This window comes from Aquila chrysaetos, chromosome 3, assembly GCF_900496995.4.
Source record: "Aquila chrysaetos chrysaetos chromosome 3, bAquChr1.4, whole genome shotgun sequence".
NCBI lineage: Eukaryota > Metazoa > Chordata > Aves > Accipitriformes > Accipitridae > Aquila > Aquila chrysaetos.
In genome coordinates, this window is record NC_044006.1 from 21,879,217 (window position 1) to 21,904,893 (window position 25,677).

At 37.4% G+C, this 25,677-nt stretch overlaps 1 protein-coding gene across 44 annotated transcripts in view; it reads right to left on the reverse strand.

Moving 5' to 3' along the window:
* Window positions 1-12,210: 12,210 nt before the first annotated feature.
* Window positions 12,211-25,677, reverse strand: part of CLASP2 (cytoplasmic linker associated protein 2) — a 153,765-nt gene continuing 140,298 nt past the window's right edge. For 28 of the 44 annotated variants that reach the window (XM_030008564.2, XM_041122344.1, XM_030008580.2 and 25 more), the window contains 7 exons: window positions 25,323-25,476; window positions 24,381-24,609; window positions 19,726-19,919; window positions 18,767-18,895; window positions 16,827-17,033; window positions 15,570-15,686; window positions 12,211-14,457 (listed from right to left, as the gene is read on the reverse strand). In XM_030008564.2, the coding sequence (XP_029864424.1) occupies window positions 14,371-14,457; window positions 15,570-15,686; window positions 16,827-17,033; window positions 18,767-18,895; window positions 19,726-19,919; window positions 24,381-24,609; window positions 25,323-25,476 (1,117 nt within the window). In that variant the 3' untranslated portion in view covers window positions 12,211-14,370. Of the gene's footprint in view, window positions 14,458-15,569; window positions 15,687-16,826; window positions 17,034-18,766; window positions 18,896-19,725; window positions 19,920-24,380; window positions 24,613-25,322; window positions 25,477-25,677 lie in introns of all 44 variants that reach the window. The other 16 variants (XM_041122346.1, XM_041122328.1, XM_030008601.2 and 13 more) reach the window with 1 other exon arrangement.

Here is a 25,677-nt window from a genome sequence, read left to right on the forward strand (position 1 = left end):
TGCCCAAATTGTTAAATATTTACTTGTCAGTAGGGCTGAGAGCAGAGGCTACCGGAGAGAGGAGACTCCTTACACTTTATAGAATAACAGTTTTCTTCCTGGCTCTCTCCCAAGCTTTTCCTACACAAAAAACATTCAGAACCTGCTACCTGCCTGGTGGAATTGTCTAAAACAGGAGTTAAGCATTTTGAGATCTCAAATTGCTTCTCTAACCCGCTGAGCAGGCCAAATCCACCAGCCTAACTTGTCTGAGATGGCATTCCCTGTGACCCTGCACTTCTGTTTCTGCATGTCCCTGTCACCAGACCCACTAACTGGAATTGGAGACTTAATACAACAGAGAGCAAGTGCATGCAGTGGGAGCCTGATTTTGCAAATATATCTTCGTAAATGCGTTGTAAGTACAGTTTTACTGGGAAGTGGGAGAAGGGATCCTGGGACACTCCTTTCTCTATCTGCTCTTCACTAACGCTGGCTGGCATCCTCCCCTGAAGTCAATTGCTGTTTCTAAATAAGCCTTACTGACACCCAGATGCAGGACTGAAGTGTGGTGCTTCCCTAAGGGGGAAGCGCTGAGGACAGAGCTGAACAACTTGATGATTGTGACCAGATTGAAGCCTAGTGGCTGAACTGGTTTGTAGTCTTTCTGCTTGTGGTAATCGGCCTCAAGGGCCAATCTTGTTAGCTCCTGTACGCCACCCTTAATTTATGACCGTGTCCCTGCTGCGTTGTATTTCAATACCAAAACACAGATGCATGCTGCCACCCAAACCTAAAGGCAGCTGCTCAAAAGTGTGTGGGAAGAGTAACTTCACAGGGACTCTTAGATAAGGGTGGGGAAGCAGAAACAAATACAGGGAAGCAATCAAGACAGACAAGGATGTGGTGAAAATGGGCCCTGCGAAAAGCTAGGAGGGGATGCACCTCTAGGCTGAAGAGAGAAGAGGGCACTGGAGATAGAAGTGGACATCCTCACTTTCCCTTGCTCTTTTGGTTGCTTTTGCACTGGGAGCTGTGCACATCACTTGTAAACGGGACTGCATCAGGGAACTCCAGCACCCGTTCTTCATTTCTATTTTACTGCTCAAGCCAATAGAAGCAGCGCTGTGTTTGCTACATATTTGTGTTAGCCAACCTAAATTTCAAATCACCCTGACCGTTGTATTGAAGTGGATTGATTTTATAAAACTCCACTGCAGTTTTCATTAGTTTCACACTTTGGAACCCAAATATAACCTCAATTCCTTTGCTTCTTTTAAACGTAAAACTTAACATATTTCTAATAAAAACACGCCACTCGACAATTCTACAAGAACAGAAGTAATGTTTTGATACAGCAATAGGCATGAGACTACCAACATACAAAAAGCCATGTCAAGGTAGATGATTAAACACTGTCATGTTTATATACATTGTATTTAGCCAAAAAGCAATAAGCTAAAGTTTAATACAGAGAGTGAACCACACTGTAAATTGAAACTCAATTAACATTAAGATTATCTGGAATCTATGAGCCTAGCTCTTGTCAAAGCACAATAATTTCTAATTATAAGAAAAATTTGAATACTGTACACAATATTTTAGTCACGAAGAGGTAAAGTAGGTTCATAGCTCACAGGAATATGCTGATGCAATAAGCTATATATTGCATCAGAATTTCAATGCAAAGCGTTTAGCCAGCATGCCTGCACTGATACGACAAGCAGCCCATAGTCCTGATCCCACAGATCAGCTGAGCTTCAGCAGATAATCAAAGTAGACATAAAACATCAAGGTATTCATAAGTCTGTATTACTTCATATAAACAGAGTTTTATCTACAGACTGCAAACATAACTTGAAAAAGAAACAAAAAATTAACACATCTGTGAATATTGTATTGAGCAGTAAAACATTACTATCACTGGGTGCTAGTGCACATGTACTGTGGCATGGTTTGTGAAAATCGGGGAGCTATAGTAAAGTAAATCTCCACTGTGTTGACTGTACTGCTCAAGCTATTCTCAAAGGCTCTGCGATCACCAGCTCTATTTGAAAGCTTGAACTTGTGAATTAGCAAAAGCTGTGCAGTCTACATTCTTGTGTGTTATAGCATTATAATTATTATTGTTATTAAAAATTACACCCATTCTTTCTTACCGCAGGTAGCTGGTGTTACTGGTGGGATACTGGTGATGGTGATAATGTTCAGGCTGGCTGTGCCAGAAAAGCATTTTGGGATGAGATGAAGCGTTGTGCTCAGCTAAGAGATGGTCACTGCAGTGATGGGAGAGAGGAAAATAAACAAATACACATATTCAGATTAAAGTTGCAGTTGGGTCCTTTACATTTAGCTGCTGCCAGCAAGTTTGCCAGTGTCAGTCTCTCCAGAAGAGGCAGGTGGCTGAAGCCTTGGCTGGTCCCCACCTACCCTCCTGCTCCCCAAACTTGCTGTGCTGTTAGCTGCTGCCCAGCTGCAAGGTTTTATTGCTAGATGATGTGACATCAAGTGCAGCTCAGACCTCACCAGCATCCCCATTGCTCTCCTCCCCTCCCTCCACGCTGTTGGAGCATCACTGAGCAGAACTACGTGTTAGGGCCAGGAGAAAGAGCAATTTCAGAGCATTTCTGCCTCAGAGAGGCATGTGGTTCCCTCCTTAAACAGTCCGCTCAGAGTACTTGAACACTACAACCCACATAGGCATGACTGACTGAAAAGAAAAAGGTGGAATACACAACGACCTCTTTAAGGCAAGCAAGATGCCTTCTCGGTAGAGTTTAGACTGTATCCCCTTTGCCTGGTCACTCTGTACATGTTCAAGTGGCAAGCTTCTACAGAGTACAACTTTATAGTTACCTTTTTGCCATTAAAAAAGATTTTAAACCCCCCCCCCCCCCCAAACAATGAAAACACTGTCAAACTGCAGTGTTTACTCCAACATCCACCCACATCATCCCCCACACACACTTTAGGGAAAAATCATATTCAGATGCAAACCAGCTGGTTGGTGCACTCATGTCTCAGTGCCATTTGCTTGCCTGGGTTTGCAGCCAGGCTTGTAGTATCTACTTTAAAACACACAAAATAGTACTGGTTGATCCTGCTAAGACCTTGACAATCAGAAATAAAAGGTGGCACACATCCAAAAACCTTATCTGAAAATAGTTACCTGCAGAGGGCACCCATTCCGCTTGAAATAGGATGGACTACTGACAAATAGCAGTAGGTTTTCAGTGGGGGTTGGTGTTTGGGTTGGTTTTGTTTTGTTTTGTTTTTTTAAATACCACCTCCACACAAGCATACATTGCTTGTTCCCTGCAGTTCATTTTATAAAAAGATACTTTTAAAAGGTAGTGCAATATTGTGACAACATGCAGGCTATGAAAATCAGAATATCAAAGAGCAAGGTTCTGGAAAAGAAAAAGGAATTATTTCTTATTAGAGTGAAAGTAATATGCAGCAATCAAAAAAAACCTTCAGATAAACAACATTGTTGGCTGTTTTTTTTTCCTAGCATGAGGCAGTTCTCCCTTAAATTACCATTCTTATTCAACATCAAACACCACAAACAAAAAGCAAAGGCCAGAATAACAACAGAAGAGGAACCATAAACATGGGAAGAAAAAGAAACACCCACAAGAGACACTGTCCAGAAAAGCAGACAAGAACTGGGACTGCTGGTTTAGTGATTCTAAGAGATTATTCTCTTGCAAGAGGCACCTGGGTACCTCAAGGAGGGCTGTCAGAACACAAACCTGCTTGCGTGCACAAATTTATCTTTGCTCCAGCAAGGGTGAGAGCCGGAGGGGTCTTTTCAGGGTTAGTTTTCCCACTTACATGTCTATATGTAACTGCATACTCTTAATAAGCACCCTCCTAGCAGATGTAAAGGGCTGAACAAGTCCCAGTGATCACTGCTGCATTTTTTTAATAATTAATTTGATCTCAGTGACAGAGTACATATCCTGCTATCCAGTTTGCTCCATCTACTGGTAAGTCATAAAATAAAATCACTGTCTCCAGTCCTAGATTTAGGCAAAGGTGTTAAATGGTATGGCGTGTTGTATTTGGAAGCCCCATTTCCCTTGGCAGATTATTCTCAAGAAAATGACTACAAATCCCTCAAACCACTTTCACAATCTTCCCTTGGGGCTGGCATGAGCTTCCCATAGAGGGTAGGCATCTGTTTTGTGCTGTGACTTCTATTAAACGGAAATACTAAAACCACAGATTCCCCTTAACTTGAGCTTTCAGTCCCTAGCACAGAATGGCTCCCATCTCTACGTGTATCCCACAGAGCTCATGTGGCTTTAAATTATCAGGCACTTCCCCCCCCCCCCCCCCCCCAAAGTAGCCTCTTGCTTTTGAGAGATGCTGGTTTGTCAAAATGCCGGTGGGAACACTGCAGTTTTGATCAGTCTTTTTTTGTGAAGTCCAGGAGAGGCCTTGTGAGCAAAAGCAGTTGAGATTCCCAGATGAATCAGTAGCCTATTTTATTTTTTATCTATATACATACACACACCTCCATCTACATATGTATACTAAAAAAACTGCACTCCTATTTTTCCTCTTCAGCACAAAAGTAAACTTTGTTACTAGCCCTTTTAGAATTAATTTGTGTATTTTTAAATAACACAAACAACATATAAGAAATCCTAGATTTGTTATTACATCAAGACAGACAACTTGCCATCGTTGAAAATAACCACCCCAGGGTTGCCCAGGCACGTAGCTGCAGATTAAGCTACTGGCCAGGGTTTAACCTGTGTGTTTTGAGTGTGGATAGTGAGTGAGAGCTGTTAGGCCCAGGTACTTTAGTTCTCTGATTTCCGTCCTCTCTGCCATTAGCTTGCCCAGCTGTTAATAAAGCTTGTGACTTGACTGACCACAGTAGCAGGCCATAAAAAAACCCACAGGAACATCACAACAAACGTGCCCCTTCAGTTTCTTACCTTCATTTGGTTTTTCAAGTATTATGCTTACACAGACTAAAATTAACAGAGTTATTGGTTACATCCAAAAAGCTACTGCCTCAAAGAGATTGGGTGTTTTTTACTAGAGGAGGGTGAAATGAAGAAGCCTATTCTGATCTCAGTTTCTAAGTACCTGCTTCTTATAAAAGGCAGAAGTTCAAGGCCTGCATTATGGGTACCCCTCCTGGTATCCGAACTATTTCAAACTTGAGAGAGCGTGGCCACAAAAGGTGCTGCTACAAACCATCATAGCCCACCATGACCACTGTTCCCAACAGTGTAAGAGAAGCAAAGCAGAACCAAATCTTGCGGACTTCCACGCAAAAGCCCTGTGGAAATGGAAAATTTGCCTCTCTTTTTTTCTCTCCAAGGGTTGACAAGATGCTTATCACTCACAGAAGCTTCAAGTTCCTTGTATGGAAAGTACTAGACAGAACATGTAGGAAAGATGTTACTATTCAAACTGAAATTAAACACTACCAAAAAGAAATCAGTATTTCTTTTCTTTCTTCTCTTTACAGTCTTGTGTTTTGACTAATCTTTGTTGCAAACAGCATACAGGTAAAACTTCCATAGCTTTTTTTTTAATCAGGATAAACTTTCCAGGCTATATTTAATTCTGGTATTGTGCCTCATGAAGCACTGTATATTCCCCACACCCACACCTGCTGCCCTTGACTAACCTCTAGACATAAAGGTATGTGGTTACCCGGTCTTGCAAGTTTGGGGACAAATAAGGTGAGTTTTTTACCTTGTACTGTTTACTGTTAAGGGGCTATTTTTGTTTCTCACTTTATGATCTGCCCAGTAAGTACTAAAACAGATCTCAGCAAAAGAGCATTGTATACACAAACAACAAGACATTATTTATTTAAAACATCTCTTACTTTAAGGATTGTGTAAGGCATGCAAAGTCCAACCTGAAATTTAAGGTGGGGAGGCTAATATTTTGCTAATGGGTGGATCTGCACTGAAGATAAGTACTTTAGCATATGGTGCCTGAAAACTTTAGTTGTTGGATTTTTCCATGAACAGCATCCAAAACGATGAGGTCTCCTAAGGCATCATTCAGTTTGCTCATCTTTTTTATAGTGATCAGACTCCTCACTTCATTTTCTGATTGCCCATCTGAGAACTACAACAAATGACCTTAAATATTGGTATTGTAACTGGTTATATACACAGAATGTCATCTTTGCTCTTTGTTTTTACCAAGTAAAAAATATTCTACACATAATGCCACATGGAAAAACTCAGTCAGGTACCATGTAAGACGTAAATTCAGTATATATTCAAAAAAAATTATTTAAAGGAAGTTTTTTCTGTCCAGTCATGATTTTTAGTTGTGCTTGAAATACTAGGTCAGTTTAAAATCAGAAGATGGGCTTATATTTATGCAGGAGCAATACCCACATACTTCAGCCCCAAAACAGAGTATAGAGAAAGTACTGTTATTTTGATGAGTCCTGTTTGGTCTTTGGACACTTTTTGATTGTGTAACAGTTGCTGCCACAGGCAGGGTAACTTGGGAATTAAAACACCCATCAAACCAGATATCGGTGACCCTGTTCACCTGAATCACTACGTAACAGTGAGATATTCACATCTAGATGATACTCCCTGCTTGAATAGGCTATGAATTCATCATACATATATGTGAAAGGTCCTGAAATGTTATTTCTAGCCCCTCTTTCCATGCACTTTTGAATACACAACTCTCTGTCTTTCCTATATATGTTGTTAGTGGGATTGTATTCCTTGCCACTACTGTAACAAACTTAAACACTGCCAGATAACAAACACAAGCAAGAACTTCTGCATGCGATCCACTGCTGCGCTGACTTGCAGTTCTCCACATATCTCCTGACACACTAAGAGCTGACCCAGCCCAGTACTATGTCTGGTCATCTGAAGGTGGCAGAGAAGTACACAACCACTGTGTCTGTTCAGTGCAGCAAAGGATAAGCAGCAGTGCCTGCATATTCTCTGTGTCCACCTGCCACCTTTATTCTGGACTGTTGGATCGTTTTAGACATCCTGATCAGGGCCTACTTAATGTTGAAGCACTGCAAGGACTGCTGCATTTACCAGTCCTTCCTCTGTGATACAGAAGAACTCTTGAGAAGCAAGGCTGCCAATAAAAAGAAAGGGGAAATGGGAAAAACCGTAAAGTACATTTTTGGTAGACCTCCTAAATTCCAGGAGAAATCTAAGGATGCTAGCAGCACAGAGACAAGGCAACACAGCACGGGGAATCTGACCAGAATGGCACTCTGCTTGATGCATAACAGTGCTGAGCACACTAAATACTTCCAACAGCTCCTTCTCATTGCTTGGATGAAATATTTCAGATACATAGCAGACCCTGTGCTTGGGATTGCTTCAGTGTCTCCTTGACATGAGGCACTTTGAGAACTAACTTCATATGGAAAAGAGAAATACCAATTGCTTCCAATGCTCAAGTGTTAGTTTACAAAAAATGTACGTTTATAGCTTTTTCTGAAGAATGCAGGGTATGTATACTCCTTTCCTCATGGGATCTACCCCCTTTTAAAAAAGTCTGGAAGTCTCCACTGCAGGGTGTTCCTGCTCTGTAGTTTATTCCTCCATAGTCATATTCCTCACATAACCTACCTCTGAATCTAAGAGGATGCAATTAAGGTGCTGAAGTATGAACTGAGGAATAAATGTCTTGCTGACTTCACATCTTATGAGATGGAGGCATGGTAGGTACTACCTTTGCTTTCTTCTGCTGCCTTTTAGGAAGACTTGAAGGCCTGCAAAGGAACCTATAACATGGAGATCATTTGTAGGCCTAAAGAGATTTAGACAGCAGCATTGCCCAGAGAAAATTTTTATTTAATCTATCACATCATACCCAAATCAAAACTTAAGTTAGCAGGTTTTACTGGCTGTGGCAAAAGACGGACTTAGTTTTTTTGTAGAAGATTCAGAAGTCTGTAAAGGGGGACAAATTCAGGTGTTTGTTATCTGATATTGTATGCTTGCTGTGCGCCTGCTTGGTAGCCTAAAAATCAGTACTTCGACTCCCAGACTGCTGCAGCAATGTAGGCTTCCTACATGTTCAACGCTCTGAGGCAGCTTTGGTACCCTGCCAGGTCTAACATTTTCTAGCATTGGGCTGTCTTGGCTTTGTGGACAAAATCCTCCAACATCAGTGTTCTCCTCTTAATTCCCAATGCAGAAAGCAAGACATTCTGTATTCCAAGAAAATCTCCTTCCTAAAAACATTACAAACCACAGGGGATTTTTAAGGTTTTTAAGAGCAAGAGCTACAACTTACAGGGGGTTAAATTAAGTATATACACCATGTCTGTCTTCTCATATTCTATAACAACCCTGTTGTTTTCCACTTTCTAACAGGGCAAAAGTCTCCTTTCTTACATGGTTCAAGAAGCAGTGGCTCATTAACAGACTTCTGAGAAAGGGCAGCCTTGGATGATACCAGCAGTTACTTCTGAGTAAGGTTTTAAAAAGTTTCATCTGACAATTTCTGAACAATCAGGTAACATCCAATTAAGATTTCCCCTCTTAGGCAAATACAGCTTTATAAATAGTGATGCATGAAAACTCCTTAGGGAAAACAGGTAATTTCATCTGGACAAAACAGTTCAATTGATTAGTTGGCCAACATGGCCACAGCTGTCATCTGAAAGATCAAAAACCGTATCAAACACCTCAGAAACTCTCTATATAAACCACAACCATCTATAATGGCATTTAGTATGGTGTAAATAGTATGGTGTAAAAATATTTTATCCACATCAGTTTAAGTTGTACTAAAAGGCCAGAAATTACTATTTTACCACATTAGATGCTTTTTGCACTTGTACACCATTACAGTTACATTTCAAGTGTATTATATCAGATTGGCAGATAAATTAATTAAGCATTTTAAAACATGCTAATCTGCAATTCTAATTGAAACAGACACATCCAATTCCCCTACAGGCTCGTACTTCAGCTGTTTAAACCAAGTTGAAATCAGAGTTTCCTCGTCTTCCCTGGTACTTTAACATGAGCTACATATGCTCAGGCTAAACAAACTGTGCTAAGAGACAGTATTTTATATTTCCCTCCCCCCCACCCCCCCCATACAGGCAGACTCTCAAAGCCCAAGACAGATGTTCACTTTTGCCAGCATCTCTGGCAGAAGTTTCTGATCCCAGGGTGCTGCTGGAGGACCAGTCTGAGATTGTTCCCCAATCTGCTTTGTCTGGAACAGAGTAGGGGAGCTCCCACAAGGAACTCTGCTGGCTCTGCTGTGAGCAGAGATGACTAGATGGTGAGGGAATACCTGACCAGTCTAGCTGACTTTTGACAACGTCTGTCTGCTGCATAACTTAAATCTACGTGTTTGTTTTTACTGGTATATACCTTCCTTGGATAGACAGGCGCTACCTTTAAAACTAGCCTGACACACAGTTAACAGAACTGACCACAGTACTGATTTTAGTATAAGTTTATAGAGGTCCAAAGATGCACATTGGTGGACAATAGCACAATCTAGGAAAGGAAGCACACTAAAATGGAAAACCTGTAAAACTTTGATGCCCAAGATGAAGTTTAGTTACCTTTCTACCTACTGCCAGTGGTAACAAGTCTGGATATCGAACAGTTACAGGCAGGTATGCTGCTTTTTCCACTGAAGAAAGGTATTTTGCGTGTTTCGCTATCCATCATTTTTTCCAGTCTGACTCCCTCAAGATATGTTTCATTAGGATCACTTATATCTACCTAAAATACATCAAGAGTTACAGAATTTTTATATTTGATAGAAATCATGCAGTATTCAAAACTGCTTGCAAAATACCATTTCAAATTTTCCAAGAGTTACTGTTAAACAGCAATTTACAAACATAGTTGCAATTCTGTCCCAGCAGAAATTACCTATTAGCAAACTTTCCTTAGTAGGGAACTTCTCATTAAACACGATTATCCTGAAATCCTATCAGCAAATGAAATTTGTTAACTGGCATAATCCAAGCTGCACAGTTTGGGAACCCTGAGGTCTTAAAATATACTTAAATATGCAAACATGCACACAATATAGAAAAAACAGAAAATGAAGTTTGATTTTTTTTTTCACTTGCCAGACTAGCACAATTAGTTTCTCAAACTTCCCACATTACCGAAAATCTTCTGTGTTTTAACAAAAAAAGAAAGAAAAAATTTAATCTGTTTAAGAGAACACTCATAATACACAAAGCAAATCTTTAGAGCATGTGCTTTTAAAGAGTTGGAAGACTTAATTACAAAATGTAGGGGGGAAAAGGTACCAAGTTTTCTTTAGGGAATGTAATATGAATATTGACTTTCATCTTACCTGCAAGTAGACTGCAACTGCAAACCTGATCAGTTTACTGTTTTAATTGGGAGAAAACATCTGTTTTCTCTCTTCAGATAACCCTCCAGTTCCCAAACAGCCCATTTATCCCCTTCATATTTATGTTTATTGTGTTCTGCGTTTCTGCTTGCTATGTCCCAACCTGACACAGTGAAAGTTACCACAACCAGCTGAACCACTCTCACTAGCCTATCACAGGGAGTAACTGTAGCGTAATTCAACAGATTTATTCCTCAAGATTATTTTCTCCTTAATGATTGTTTTCAAAGGGACAATGTCATATTCAGAATTTGAATTCTTTTGCTGAAAATTAAACTGAGCAGTTTGGGCCTGCATTCTCAACAGGTTTTTTACATGGGTATGTTTGTGAATTTACGCAAACATTTAAACATTCATAGAAACTACTAAGAATATATAAGTGTTTCAGGATACAAACGTTTGTTCTTTTGGCTCTATGACTCAGACCACAAATAATAAACACAACTCAATCTGTTCCAACCTTTATCTTCAAAAACAAACAAGCAACCCAAGTCAGGAAAATTTACATGATCAGCTCTCCTTTCAATTCACATTTACTATCCCAACTTCCTTGCCAAGATTTCAGCTGAACATCATGTGTTACTCAAAATTCTTTAAAGCAAATGACATCCGAGACATCCACGATATGCATTTCCTATCCCGATTCTGCATGTAGCTTGCTTTCCTTCCTCTTTTTTTAAGCCCAAACCCAACCTTTAAGAATTACATTTCAGTATTCAAATGATTGCAATTATCTATCTTTACAGAATATTAGAAAGAAATAAAGAAACCATTTCTGAAAGAACAGCATCTTATAATTGTCCTAATTTTTCCCAGATCTTTATGCTAATCCATTAGAGAAACCACCTCCAGCAGGAACATAAGGCATGACTAATCATTGCTCGAATTTAACTGAGCTAATGTCTATTTATAATATAGGAAATGAAGGCAAAAAGCAATGCAGTGAATCTGATAACTGGTTGCAGTGGAAATAATTTTGTTGCAAATTCTTACACTCTGATAGTTCCATGTAATATAAACAGATTCTACCCACTATAGCAGCCCCATCTTTGGTGGAAACAGAACTAGTCATATCATAAGTAAAATATTCATTTAAATATATTGCATTTAGATATTTAATACATGGACTATCCACACATTTAAACATTTAAAGATGGCTTAGAAGCAAAAAACTGATGGTAAAACTTCATGTAAATATCTTCCTCCCCCCGCGACCTGGAGCAAAATTTTTCAGCTATATAGGGGATAAAAACTACTTCCTTCCTACCAACCTTTGTTTATACATAAAAAAATTAGGTTCATCCAGAATATATACTGTATACTTCAATAACTTATTTTTTCAGTGTGAAATAGCATCTTCAAATAGATGACAAACAGCAGTCATCTGGAAATGATCCTCTGAAAATAAATATTACCTGTAGAAAAAGGAGGAATTGCATATGGGACTATTAAGCTTAGAATTTAAAGTGACCTTCGTATAATCAAAATGTAAACTACAAGGTTGTAGACTGAAAAATATTTTTGAAATATTAAAAAATAAAATGCAAACAATGTATAATGTACAAATAAATGAAATAAACAAGAAACCTGCCTAGATGAAGGAAACTGGGTGTTCATAAAGATTCTATTCAATTTCCAAAAAACATTTTTCTCTAGCATACCTATATTCACAGCATGTTCTCAAATGCCAAGTCAGATTTAGTAACAAGAGTGTATAAAGACACATCATTTGGACACACAGAACATGAAGATTAAGATAAATTTTTTTTTAACCAATGTTGTATCAATCATATATATAATTTTTCTTATAGCATGTGATCAAATAAAACAAAACCAGAATGTATACATTGCTAATTTTTTAAGTAATGTTATGTACATTTTATTGCCAGTATATGCACAATGGTAAGCATAGAACTATAAATACACAATGTAATTAAACAGTAGAAAACAACAAGAATGTTACACGTAACAAAGGAAAGAAAGAGGAGATACTATTTTCTTGGTGTAGCTGCTAAAAAGGGCTAGTGATGAGTTATGACAGTCTTGTTTTTAAGTCTTTACATATATTTCTACAACTTTTCCTCCAAATAAATCTCTGCAACGGCATAGCTTCTTTAACAAACACATCTTAGCTCTTTCTATTGCATTTACTGTTTCACTAAAGTGAAAACCACCTTTCATATAACTACGAGCATCTAGCTTAATTTTTATTCAGTTTTGCTTTTCAGGGTTCCTAGCAAGTAAAGTGTATAAGTAGTTTCTTATGACATTTGGCTGCAATGTTGAAGAATAGAGTTTTGAATACATATTAAATGATAATTTGGAAAAAAAAAAAATAAAGAAGATTTTCTGTAGATAGTTCTTCCACCGGGTGCTATTATGCAGCAGCTCAGTCAAGAATTAGTCACCCTGAAGAGGTAGAGAGAATTTTAGCCTAGCATAGATCATCACCCTTGGCACCACTATTTTCTCTCTTATCAGGATACACTTCCCACAACTAGACAACATCACAGTCAAAGGAAAAACAAGTGAGGAAAAAAATAAAGTTCCACCATTCCTGGGAAGGGCACTGTTCCATCCCAGTTCTCAGTTAATTAGCTGGCTGCTTATATCCAAAACAAAACAAAAAAAAAAAAAAAAAGAAAGAAGACAGACAACATTTAGGGACACATTTACTTGATCTTTGTTCTCTTTCCATTATCAAGTTCATAAATACAAAGAACCATTATTCACAATAAACTAACTCTTTTTCAAAAATGGAAAAACAAACCCTGGAAACATTTCCACACCTTAATCCAGATGGGTCTTGAGGATGCTATTCAAGAAAACCATGCAAATAATTTGGTGCAGCTTTCCCTACTCATCCAAAATATATATATTTTTTTTTTTAAATTAAAAGGTGGCAAGATCCATAGCATTTGTGACTATTCCCATCCCCCCACCCCCCTTTAAATTCAATGCAGAAAATCTTGGTGCTTTTAGGAAGGTAACGAATAAATAGTTTTCTGCACTGTTGTCATAAAATCCCATGTGAGTTACAATACAAGACTACTTGTTCCAGCAATTAGGTTGAGAGGAAACATTCTAGTGATAAAGATAAATACATACTGAGCATGCTTGGGCAGAGCACTCCATTCTGAAGCATCCTGCTTGAAGAACGAAAGGTGACAAGGATGGTTCACGTCCATCAAGTGACCATTAACTTTGCTGCTAAAAAGCAGACTGCCACACTATCACCAGGTCAGCAATGCTACCCTGACAGGGCTGTCTTCCACGTTAAGAGGTACTGGTTGTACCAGTCCTCTACTGCGCACACTAAATTCTTATTTATGCAACAAACATACAACCAATGAACAATATCACTTTTACAGAACTGGATCGATCCAGCTTTTTTTTTTTATAGGCATATTTCTCAATCTCTAGAATATCCCAAACAAGCTGTAAATAAGATGATGAACCACCAACACAGTGAACGAGTCTCACTGCAGTTCAGACTAGTTCAGCCTTGTTTCACATCACTTCTTGTTTCTAGCGAAGGACATGATACTCAAACAAAACAGCAATAAGAAAGTAATGTTACCTGCAGCTGAATAAAAGCAACGGAATTTATATTTTAACTTCTGAAGCTTAAAGCATACCGTTTTAATTAGCATTAAAAAAAATATCTTTTTTTTAATACAGTAACACTGGCAAAAGTTAGTGGGAAGACACAGAGGATTGTGAACAGGATAACTGATGGATTAGATTATTTTTCAATTTTATTCTGCTTTGATCAACTGATGTTAATACTGTTTTTCCTTGGATTTGGAATATTTCTATTGCAACAGTCACATGCAGGCTGAGGACAGCCGTTGGTTAAAGAAAACAAACAAACAAAACAAACAACCAACAGAAGAAAGGGAAAAAACCCCCCAAGAAAAAAGTTCCAAAAGTTGTACGTAAGAATTTTCCTTTCACTGAAGAGGGCCTTGCCCTTGCTTTAGGAGACCTGGTTAACTCTTGTCAGCTTCATTAGCTTTGTCCAGACATATCTGCTGTTGTATCCCCTGGTCCAGAGCCTGTTTGTGCACGTTTGATGTAAAGGTTCAATAACTTCATCTGCAAATTTAAGCCAGAAATTCACCTTGTTTAGTATTTGCAAACTGTACAGACTACAGGAATGGTATAACAAAGGAGATATTAAACCATTTTCTTTTCCCCAAAAGCAAAACTATATTTTACACAGTTGATTCAAAGGTAACATACTTGCCAAGGAAAACATCAAACACAGCAAAATTTGTCACAAGGAAACTGCTCAAACTTCTTTAAGGATGTAAAGAAGAGAATGATTTAAGGTAGCTAGATTAAGATAGATGGAATATTTTCCTCAAATTACAATGGTGTTCTAAAAGTAGAGGTTTGTGTGGGTTTGGGTTTGTTTTTTTGTTTGTTTTTTTTTCTTTCTTTTAAGTTAATGTTGAGGTTTTTAAGCCTGTAGTTAGAGTTGTTGATGCTGGTACTTACTAAAGTTTCCAATACTGTCTAGAATCATATTCTATGCAATCACTGCCAGAGAGTATTTTTAAGATATAACTGTCTTACTCAAAGATATAAAAAATTAATTGTGCTGGTTTATTCCCAAGGACAAAGAGATTCACAGTTAACATACAGCTGTTTGCATGCAAAAAACTGTATGTAAGAGATGTCAATAAAATCATAAATATCCTGAACAAAAAAGGACCACACACTGATTACTATTATTATTATTTGAAATTAGTGGTACTGAAAGGACTGATGAAAGCAAAATAACAAGGAGGGAGAATAAATAAAACTCCTGTATGTAACATTTACACATTACATTTATTGCTTTCCAATCAGAACTTGCATGAAAAACAAGACAAGAAATACTGATAGGAAAAGCCATGCTGAGTACAGCCATTATCACTATTACCGGGGATACCACCAGTAACTAAATCCATTAAACAGCAGTAAGAAACATAATTCAGTATTTATCTTCATGCTAAAGTTTGTACACTTGCATAAAGATCTATGGATTTTCAGTTTTGAACATTTTATGATGAAGTTATATTAATCCTCGGAGGGTTTCAGTAGCCCTGATATTCTCATTCAAGTATACACTTTTACGAAACTTCCTGGCAATTACAACCAAAATGCAAATGCACACATGCAATTACAAACCAAGATTTCTTTAAATGGTATCTTTTACTTACTTTACTGCCAGTGAGTTGACTGAGATGTGGTTTTAGCTCATCACCAATTACTGCATGAATGGCTACAAGGCAGAAAACACATGCCTTACGAACACTGCTCTCTGAATTATCATAACCCTACAAAGCAATAAAATTAACATTAATACCTTATCAGTTAATGATTAAAAGCCTCAGAAAGCTATTTACTTATTTACTATAATAAATAGATTGAAGTCTACAGTAAATTAATGCTAGTGTAGCCCAATGAAGCATTCCAACAAAAAAACCAAACACGCAAATACAGAGCATGCACTTAAAAAGCAGGCTGCTTATTAATCACCAGTGATAATAATTTTCCAGAGTGAAATTAAAACCCAGGCAATCCTGTTTGTAAGTCACACTGGAAACACAGCTGCTGTCATGCAATACGGGAGTACATAAGAGAAATGGTTCTAGATTATACAGATATTTACTTAAAGAGAAGACCACTCAATTTAGAGCTTCCTTACTCTGAAAGAAGTATTTTCTTAACAGCTAAAGATTCTTTTATAAACTCCCATCTCATTCCTTAATGATTTTTGTTTCTTTTGCCACTTTGCTAGTATCCCATGCCTGGCTGTCTCACTCGCATCTCCTTCTCAGAGGGCCCCTTCTCTGCCTTCCTGCAGATGTATGATCGGATCACAACCATTAAAGAAAAAAATCTGCAGAACGCAGCTGTCAAAACTCTGAAAGGTCTTTATCCATCACGTGCAAATTAATGTATCTTGGCTCTTGGTAAGGTGGGAAATAATTTATTTGTAAAGACAAAGGAAGAGAAACCTCTGATATCCTTCTTATTTTATTAACCTTTCCCCAATCAACTGCTTCTTTGCTCTTGCTTCCCCCAAACCCCAAGCGATAAAACACTACAATCATATGCAAATCAACATGGACAATTCCAGACCAAATAATTACAACTTGGAAAAGACATACAAGCAACAAAAAACTATCTTATAACTAAAAGTATCTACCAAGCTTAACTATAACCAGTACTTTATATCCTACTGAGATTTCCTTTGAGTCCTAACCACAGTTATAATTTAGCTACCTGCCAATCAAAGAGTTTGTTCCCATTGAGTTATTTTGGGTCAAAGCAGCCATCAGCTATCAGACAAACAAAATACTTCATGAGAGCCAAGTGATACTATTTTTAAAAAGTCTTTGCAATTCTTATATATACAGTTTCTTTTTGTTTGTGTTCGTTTTTTTTTTTTCCTTCCTTTCTTCTTTACTTACCTGTATTAGACCTGGCACAATCTCTGGTAAAAGCTGAGTAAGGGTTTCTTTAGATACTCTTTCTATGACTTTTGTCTGCATTTTGATTGCAGCCAGATTAATGGGGTAATCTGCAGTTTGGATAATTGGACAAAGAACTTTGATGCACTGATCTGGACTAATGGAAGTGGCCAGCATGGAAGCAGCTTCTTCAGCAGATCTCACCACCTATTGAAAGAACAAGTAAAAGACATGGAAAAATTATTTACAAGAGACTGTTACTATGGTCTGTTATCTGGCAGTAATGGTCTTGAGCATAAAAATTTCCTACCAAGAGCTATACAATATCGTAGAAATATGTGAATGAAGAGCCCTTTGAAAATCTGTTTACAAGACTCCAACTGCTGGACATACTTTCCTAAAAACAAGATTCTTCCCAATATTCTGTGGCTAATCTATGTCCTTGGCAATATGCATATCAGTTTTTCAAATCTGCCTGTTGAATCGGATCTGAAATTTCCCTATTCTGTAATACCCTCCAACTACATATTGAAATATCACCACCTTTGTAAATCTGTAATTTCTTGTGTTGTCATTTGTTATTGTTAGGTCAGTGACCACCAAGACAACATGTTCTCACATTCATCTCAAAAACATGTTTAATGACATGCCTAGATTGCCACTTCTAGAAGTCAATCTAGCTATCCTGCCTCCCCTCTAAGCTTGAAAGAAACTGACAGGAGAGTACTTTAACCCTGAAGATTATGCAGAACAAGAGTAATTAGGTAGGAAATCAACAGGTACAGAAGCTCAGGATACAACACGGGCACAACAGAGAAAAATCACATCTGATCTTCACATCAGTGCAGCTGCAGTGTCTGCCATCTAACAAGACAAACCACTGTACAAAATCAGCAGTTTGTACATCCATGATGTACAAAAACCACCATAACTGTTTATCTCCATCCTTCTCCCCTTTACTCTCTCACTCATATACATGAAACCAAGAGAGAAAAAAGCATAGTAACAGAGAAGGAAAGATGGGGACAATATGCTGTAATATATACAGTGTATGAAACAAATCAAGAGGGTGCAGGGAAAAGAGAAACAAGCATCTGATGAGTGACAAAAGTCATTGGTATGGGGGGACTGCAGTCAAACTTCAAAACCTGGAACTCCACAGTTAGGTTCCACATAGAGTTAAGTGCCCTTGCATGGGGAGGGCAGGGAGATGTAGTACACATTTAATAATAAACCTGGATTCTTTCCATAGCATCAGTGACACTGACATGAACTGTTTAATATTGGGGCAGTTACTGTATTTGTGTTTCTTATATCTATGTGCATTATCCTTTACTATGTATGCATGCATTGCAAATACTTCTGAGCAAGATTACAGTTATCCTTCTACTTCTGAATCCCTTCCTTATTCTCGGCCACAACCAGCTCCTCCCTTCGATATGTTCCTGTGCATCCTCCCCTAACAACATTCAAAGCCACAGTCTTGAATGGTGCAGAGCTGGCTAAAAATGGAAAGGATTGACAATTCCTTGCCATGTTCAGTCCCATCTCTCAACCCGGAACCTTACTGAAATCCAAAAGCTTGTTGTAGAGCTCTGGGACACCTATATCTGTCTTAAGAGGTCATGCAAGGAAAAACCTCCCTTCAGTTACTCCTTGAAGAGCAATAGTAACAAATTGTCAGTTACTATGTCCTCTTGGACAGCACCCAAGGCAAGTGTTATTAGGGCTGATATGAAACATTTGAGAGCTTATAAAACAGCAGTTCTTTTTTTTTTTCTTGCATACCCGAGTTAACTAATAACAGCTAAATGCCTGATCATTAAACAAATTATTTGCTCAGTAAAATCCGACTAATTGCTCAAATATTTTTTGGACAGTTGTTTCATTTTGTAGTAATTTGTCATAACCTCAAACAAACAGAATAACTGATTACTAACCTCCTTATGAGGATCCTTATGTGCTTCTAATGTCTTCATGATCGTGAGCTCTGCGTAATTCTTAAACCTTGCTGGCTGGTTTCTTAGAATTTCTCTTAGAACTTTCAATGCCAAAGCTCTAATAGCATGCTAGAGATTTAATATTAAAATAAATGAGATATGTATCTTTAAACAGACATATATATTAACATTTGTTCAGCAGCTGGGAGAGCCTTTGGTAATGGAAAAATATCAGATTATACTCTATGCATATATACAGTATGAACCTAGTGTTAACAAATAAAGCTAGAAAAAAAAAATCTTCATTTTCTCACTCTTCTCGATCTCTCTTTTTGCAGATAATTCAGGTGGCATATCAAACATGTTGCTAACCTAATTGAGTTATCTATGCCACCTAGAAGTTAAGTTGCAAACAGTTTTATTCTTCACAAGCGCTGATAAAACCTTTAGCATGACATCATCCAAATACATTTCTGAAATTTTTTTTACAAATTATTATCTTTTTTTAAATAAAACCCCCAAGTATTAGTGTCTTTTTTGAGCCTCAGTAATTTCAAAAACAGGGCCCTTGTAGAGAACAATTACATAGAACTCAGCCTCCTCACAATGAGCATTAATGTACTTTAGGAATGTATTTTTAAATGCTTTGCCACACATAATGCTTTGACATTCTAGATTCCACCAGGGTCTATTAACAGATAAGCTTTGAATCCCAGTGAAAAATGTTTCATTTAATCTGTCATGTGGGAATTGACAAATACGAATACTTGAGAAGTATTACTGATGCCCTTTTCACCATCAGAGCATTCAGAATTCATAACACTTTCGTATTTCCAGTTTTTTGTTTTCTTTCAAGACTAACTGGAATTTGTGCCCTTCCTACTACCCATACAAATTTCAAAGATACTGAAAGTAAACCATGTACTTTGTTAACATTAACTGGATTAATCTGAATTTACCTCTTTATCTCCAAGTGTTTCAAGCAGCAAAAGTAATATTGTTTTGAAGTGCTCATCCCAAACACCAAAAGACTCTTCCTGAGTTAACTTCATGAGCTCATACAGGGCAGCCTTTCTTTCCTCAACTCTCTCATTATGGTTTGATAACTCTTTCAGTAACTCTGCAACCAGATCAGAATGGTCCATGGGAGGCTCTGTCAAAAAGGAATACACAAACACAGTTCTCAGATCACTGCAAATAAATATTACTGCCTGCTGTACACTGAAGGATATTTTCTAGGATGGCTAGCTGGCTTTCTAGCATGCTTTTATTTTTTTCCTCAAATTTGTCTGCAAAAATTGCAATTTGGCTACTACATTTTCAGTGCAGCCAACATTGCCAAACAAACTTACAATCACCAAAAAACCCCTAAAAAGATATCGCAAAACCCCCCTGTAAGCTAGTTTACTGCAAGAGTTTTTATGCTTGCAATACCCAAATTAATAAGTACTCTGCATCCTTTTAAATCTGATCTATATACAAAAAGTGCCTCCTTTGCCATATAACCCTTCCATCCAAGATGATAAACGTGTCTTTTCTCCATTAGTATTACAGAATTGCTTAGACTTCGTAAGCCATGGTTCCACAGCAATAGCTAAGCTGTCAACACAAAGGGGAAAAAAAAAAATGCACAAGAATGGTGCTTGGTACAAAACAGTTGAAATAGAAGCAAACCAAGGCTGTCAGTCCCACAGAGATTCCCGACAGCAGTCATTACAAGATGGCTCTGGATTTTAGTTTTGAGTAGAGAGGATTCCATGATGATGGAGAAACACATTAGTAACAAGACCCATATTTGTAAACACTAGACTGCGCGAGATCTGCAAACAGTCAAGAAACTTAAAAATGGTCTTAATGAAATTTAAATATCAAGTTGTTGCCTTTATTCCATCATCAAGACCCATTTAGCCTTTAAGAAAGAAAAGCATATAGCTTCCATCTTTGCACTGAGACTTTTGGATAAATTAACAAAAACACACTTTTTTTCCTGGAAGAAGGTTGAAAATATCGGCATAAAATGCAAGTGTTCCTGCATTGAATCTTTCCTAAAATTATTCCATTTATTAATACATGAAATACATTCTCCATAACAAATTTATTAGGTCATATACTGAGAAACCACAGCCCTTGAACATCTTATATTACTGTATTCAATATTTTAACTTAAAAATGCTGTACAAAGCACCTGTACAAAGAAACAAGTAAAAGCTGAATACCGTGTGTCAAGTATCTTAAAAATCACACATCAGTTACCTTAAAAATCATGCTGTTTCTGAACCCAACATTCCTATTTGCATTCTGTTTTGCATGAATAATCAGGAGCACAAGCACCTGAAAGCAAAAACTTTTTTCTGCAAGCACTTCTACTGCCTCTGTATTAATGCACGCTTTGCAAGCTCCCAAAATGGATCATTAACGTTTGCTTAAAGGACAGACTGAAATTGCATTAGGCGAGTTATTAATTAGTACAGATGAGCAGAATGGACAATCACTTTTACAGAAGCAAGATCATTACTTTTATTACCAGAACTATTACACTTGTTCTACCAAACTGTGAGGATTACAGTTATAGTAAATCCTATTTTGGGGAATGCATATTGACACATAATTAGCAAAACTACCCATATCTGTTTGAATGAAGCTATTTCCACCGTGGAAATATCAGAATGAAAGGAGTGGCAATTTGAACATATGGAGGGAAGGGATAAAGAGAGAATAAGGTAGCAGCCATGTCCACGCAGGAATAAGGGGAGGAAAGAAGCTCCATTAGTGGAGAAAATAGCTGGAAATCCTGAAAAACATGAAGACAACCAAGAGGAATGTGCCTTCACAGCCTGTATTTTCCACTCCTCTGTATGACTTAGCACCAAGTGTTTCATTTCCAAATATTCTCCAGATAAGAATGGAGAAGCGTAAAAGTAGACATATTCAAAGTCTACTCTCAAAATTTCTTTTTCAGAAAGAAAACAAAACACAAATGAGGAGGAACAGATGCAACTCCTTCATTTGAATGAATTAAAATATGCATTGGAGATACAAATATTTGATGAACAGCTCTTCACAAACCAATCAAATAATACCCTTTTGACAGGATAGTGCATGCAGGTATGTCCTGAATTTAGTAAAGACTTTCCTACTGTCACCCACAGCATCTTGATACAGAAGCTATGCAAACATGGTGGCCAAAAAAGCCAACAAAGTGGGTGCAAAACTTGATGAATCACCTGCAGCGTGACTGGACTATAAATGGCTTTCTCTTAACCTAGGAGGATATGAGTGATGTCTCTGCTCAGCTCTGTGCAGAGCCTGGTTCTGTTTGATGCTTTTGTTAATGCTATCGAAGGAATATAGAGACCGCTTATAAAATCTGCATATGACATCAATTTAAGATTGCAAACATTCTGGAGAACAGGATAAAAATTGAAAATTATCATGATAAATCAGAGGAATGGTCTGCAAGAAAAAGGATGGTAAGTGTAAGGCAAGACACAGAAGCAGAAATCTTAAGCCCATATACGAAGCAGCAGGTAAAAAGCAAGATGTTTGGAAAACACAGTCCATGGAAGTAAGCTGAAATAAATAAGCTTCTTTGGAGAGGAACACTGTTTTTCAACCAGACACTGCTTTTAATGAGTCTGGAAGTAACTTAGAAAGCCAGGTTTCCCTATGCTTCAGATAAAGAGCATCTCCCCCGTAGAAAAAAAAGAGTGTTAGTGGCTGGAAGATTTAGGCTGTTACTCTGAAAATCTTTTTTACTGCAGGAGAGACAAAAGACTCAAATGACTATGTGGGCTACACTGTGGCACCTCCTCCACTGGAAGTTTTCAACGGTTAGACAAACCATTTGCAAAATACATGTTCATGCCTCAGTGCTGTTGACAGGACTATATGAGCAGCTAAGGTTTTCCCATCTAGCCCTGTATTTCCACATCTTTCTCCCAGTAACACATGAGAGGATAGCTGGGAGTCCGGTAAAAACAGGACTTTGTGTCATGAATAGGCACCAATTCTGTGGATTTTCTGAAAATTAAAATCTAACATCCAATGAGTGCTTCAGATTTATGGGAAAAGCATGCAATTCCTAACTGAGGAATTGTAGGCATAAGGTATTTTGCTGACTGCATCCTTTTTCATGCAGACTTTTTCAAAATTATCCTAGATGAAATGCTAAAAGTAACACAAAAAACAGAATGCACATGGTATAACTAAATACTAACAGTGAACACAGGAATGAATGCGAGTACTTTGTTAAGATCCATTAAACAGCAAACCTAAATAATGGATTGCAGTACTCCTCCAGCCAGGACAAACTAATACTGGATGCGTATGCTTCACTCCAGCCAGTCATGAGTTTTTACAAAACCAGAACATGCTGGCGCAGCACAGATTGCATTTGGTTTAATGCAATATCCAGAAATATGTTGTCAGAAGGTGTAAAGAGGCTTATACCATGTAAAACAGGATCCCTGTAATACAGGATCTCAATCATAAACTGGCTCTGTATATGGATGGCAAAGATATTTAATTACTGATATTTACATGACACAATTTGTAAAAATATGCTTTCCCCTCAATCTTTTTCAGAAGATAATAATTGGCCATATGCCTCTTCACTAAACAAAACAGAAAATGAAGAGAAAAGCACCTTACTTGTATTTGGTTTTAAGTTAATGTAAACTTAAAGCCAACTTACAGAACAGCTGAATAAAACACCATGTCAGAAAATAGCTTTACTCTTCAACAGTTTCTATAACACATCTTTGCTGGATAACAAAAGCAAAACAGTCAGAACGGGGAAAATTCATTTGTCCCTCACTACTAAGAAATTTGTTTACTTAAAAACTGATTTTAATCTATAACTGAATAAGAAATATCAACAATGATGAATACCAGACTATGAAAACCACCTACTGCTTTTTAAAATAACAACAGTAGTGATACTTTTAAACCTTCCCAACATTTAGATATAAAGAACTACCCAAAGATATACTGAGAAATATTAAAAAGAAGCTCTGGAAGCCTACAAAACAACAGCCCAAGTTGGTAGATTTACATGGGCTAAATGAACCACATTCCTGGTAAAAGCTGGTTTGGTTGGTTTTGGGATTTTTGCTGTTTTGTTGGGGGTTTTTTGGGGGGTGGGTTGTTTTTTTTTTTAAGAATGTTTAGTCAATAGAAAATGCCAATGTCATGTTTCAAATACAAATAAATTACTAACAAAACACTCTTTCACTGAATTCCCAAACTGGTTTGATCCAGGTTTACTTCCTTGCTGTAAATCTTTTTTTTCCCCCTCTTTAAATTTCAATCATAAAGCAATCTGATAAGTAAATTTATATTGATAATACTGCTACAGGATGTGCTACCAGAAGTATACAATATAGTTCAGTATTGATCTCATTTCTACCCTTAATCTCTACAAATACCAGGTAATCCAACAACGTCACTCAAAAGGATTACTAACAAACAAATTGGAAATACAGTATTTGTAAAAACCTCTCAAAGAAGCAGCACTGGTGATACATACATTTCTAATAATAAACGCAGAAACTGAACTGAAAGATGGAAAATCTCACCATTTTTATTCTAGCACAGAATGCAATCTGAAGCTTACCATCAGGAAATTGCTCTGCATCATCATCAAACATGGCTTCTTTCAAAGCAGATTTATTAAAGGAACTGATACCATCAGAGTAATTGTATGGGTTATAATCTCGTGAACGTGGTGAAGAGTGGGGAGGCATTGTGTTGAGTAATGACGTTTTGTTATCGAGAGCTGTTCGGCCCGTATCACTCACACCACTTCCTGCTCGTAGGTCTACTATTCCAGAAGCACTGCAAATCTGCAGGAAAAGAAAAATCATACGAGCACATGAAATACACACTTACATGTTTCAATTAACTACATTACTAATTCATCTATGTAGCAAAAACTTACAAATATCAAAAATTTCAAACTAGCCTTCAAATAAGAAGTCTTAGAAACAGTTCCCTAAACTTCACTTTCCTAAAGAAAAAAAGAAAGTGTACATAGTCCAAAAATATTCATCATGAACTAGAAACAGCTGTCACCATTTTATCTGAAAAGTTTGATGCTAAGTAATTAAAAACATGTTTAAGCATAAACATATTTGGCAAGCTCAACAAATCTGAAAGCCAAAGTTCCATAGAAACAGAAGTTTAAAACACTGCATGTAGCACTGAAAAACCCACCAGTTTTGTACAGAATAAAATAAAACCTTTGGAAAAACATATGTTAAGGTGCAGACCTCTCAAAAACTGAACTCCAGCTGTTTTGCAAGATAATCTATTTTTAAATTGCTAACATTTTAAATAAACAAACAGCTAGTGCTGTTCAAATTAGCATTTACATTCCAAAATGTGGTTCAAGACTAGGAATGTATTTTTCTAAAGCTCTGAAGTAATTTTGGAGAAATGTCCCATTTCAAAAGTCGTAACATATAAACCTACTGAAAAAGATGCTTTATCATCTGTAACGAATCAATCCATTGGCTTGGTTTGCTGATACTAAGATGCACTGATTTTAAATACTCACCGAATCACCATCATCTTTTTTGGAATCTCGTTTTACAGGCTCATTCATATCTTCCTGACTACGAAAACTGAAATTCTGAATGGCTTCAGTGACTCCACGAAGAGAGCTGTAAATATCTTCAGAATTCATGTTTTCAGTGTCATAGTCAAATGCACTGTGGGCCACAGGACACACAAATTAAGACAGATTTATTTTGTGATCCCATATTTTTAAGTAACATTAGCACAGAACTACATAGACTCAAGAAATATTAATAAAATTTTTATTTTTCTTGAAACACTTTAAGGAAGAAAGCTGGCTCTCCACATACCAAAATTGTATGATGGTACATCTTAGTAAGTGTACTGCTGCTGAC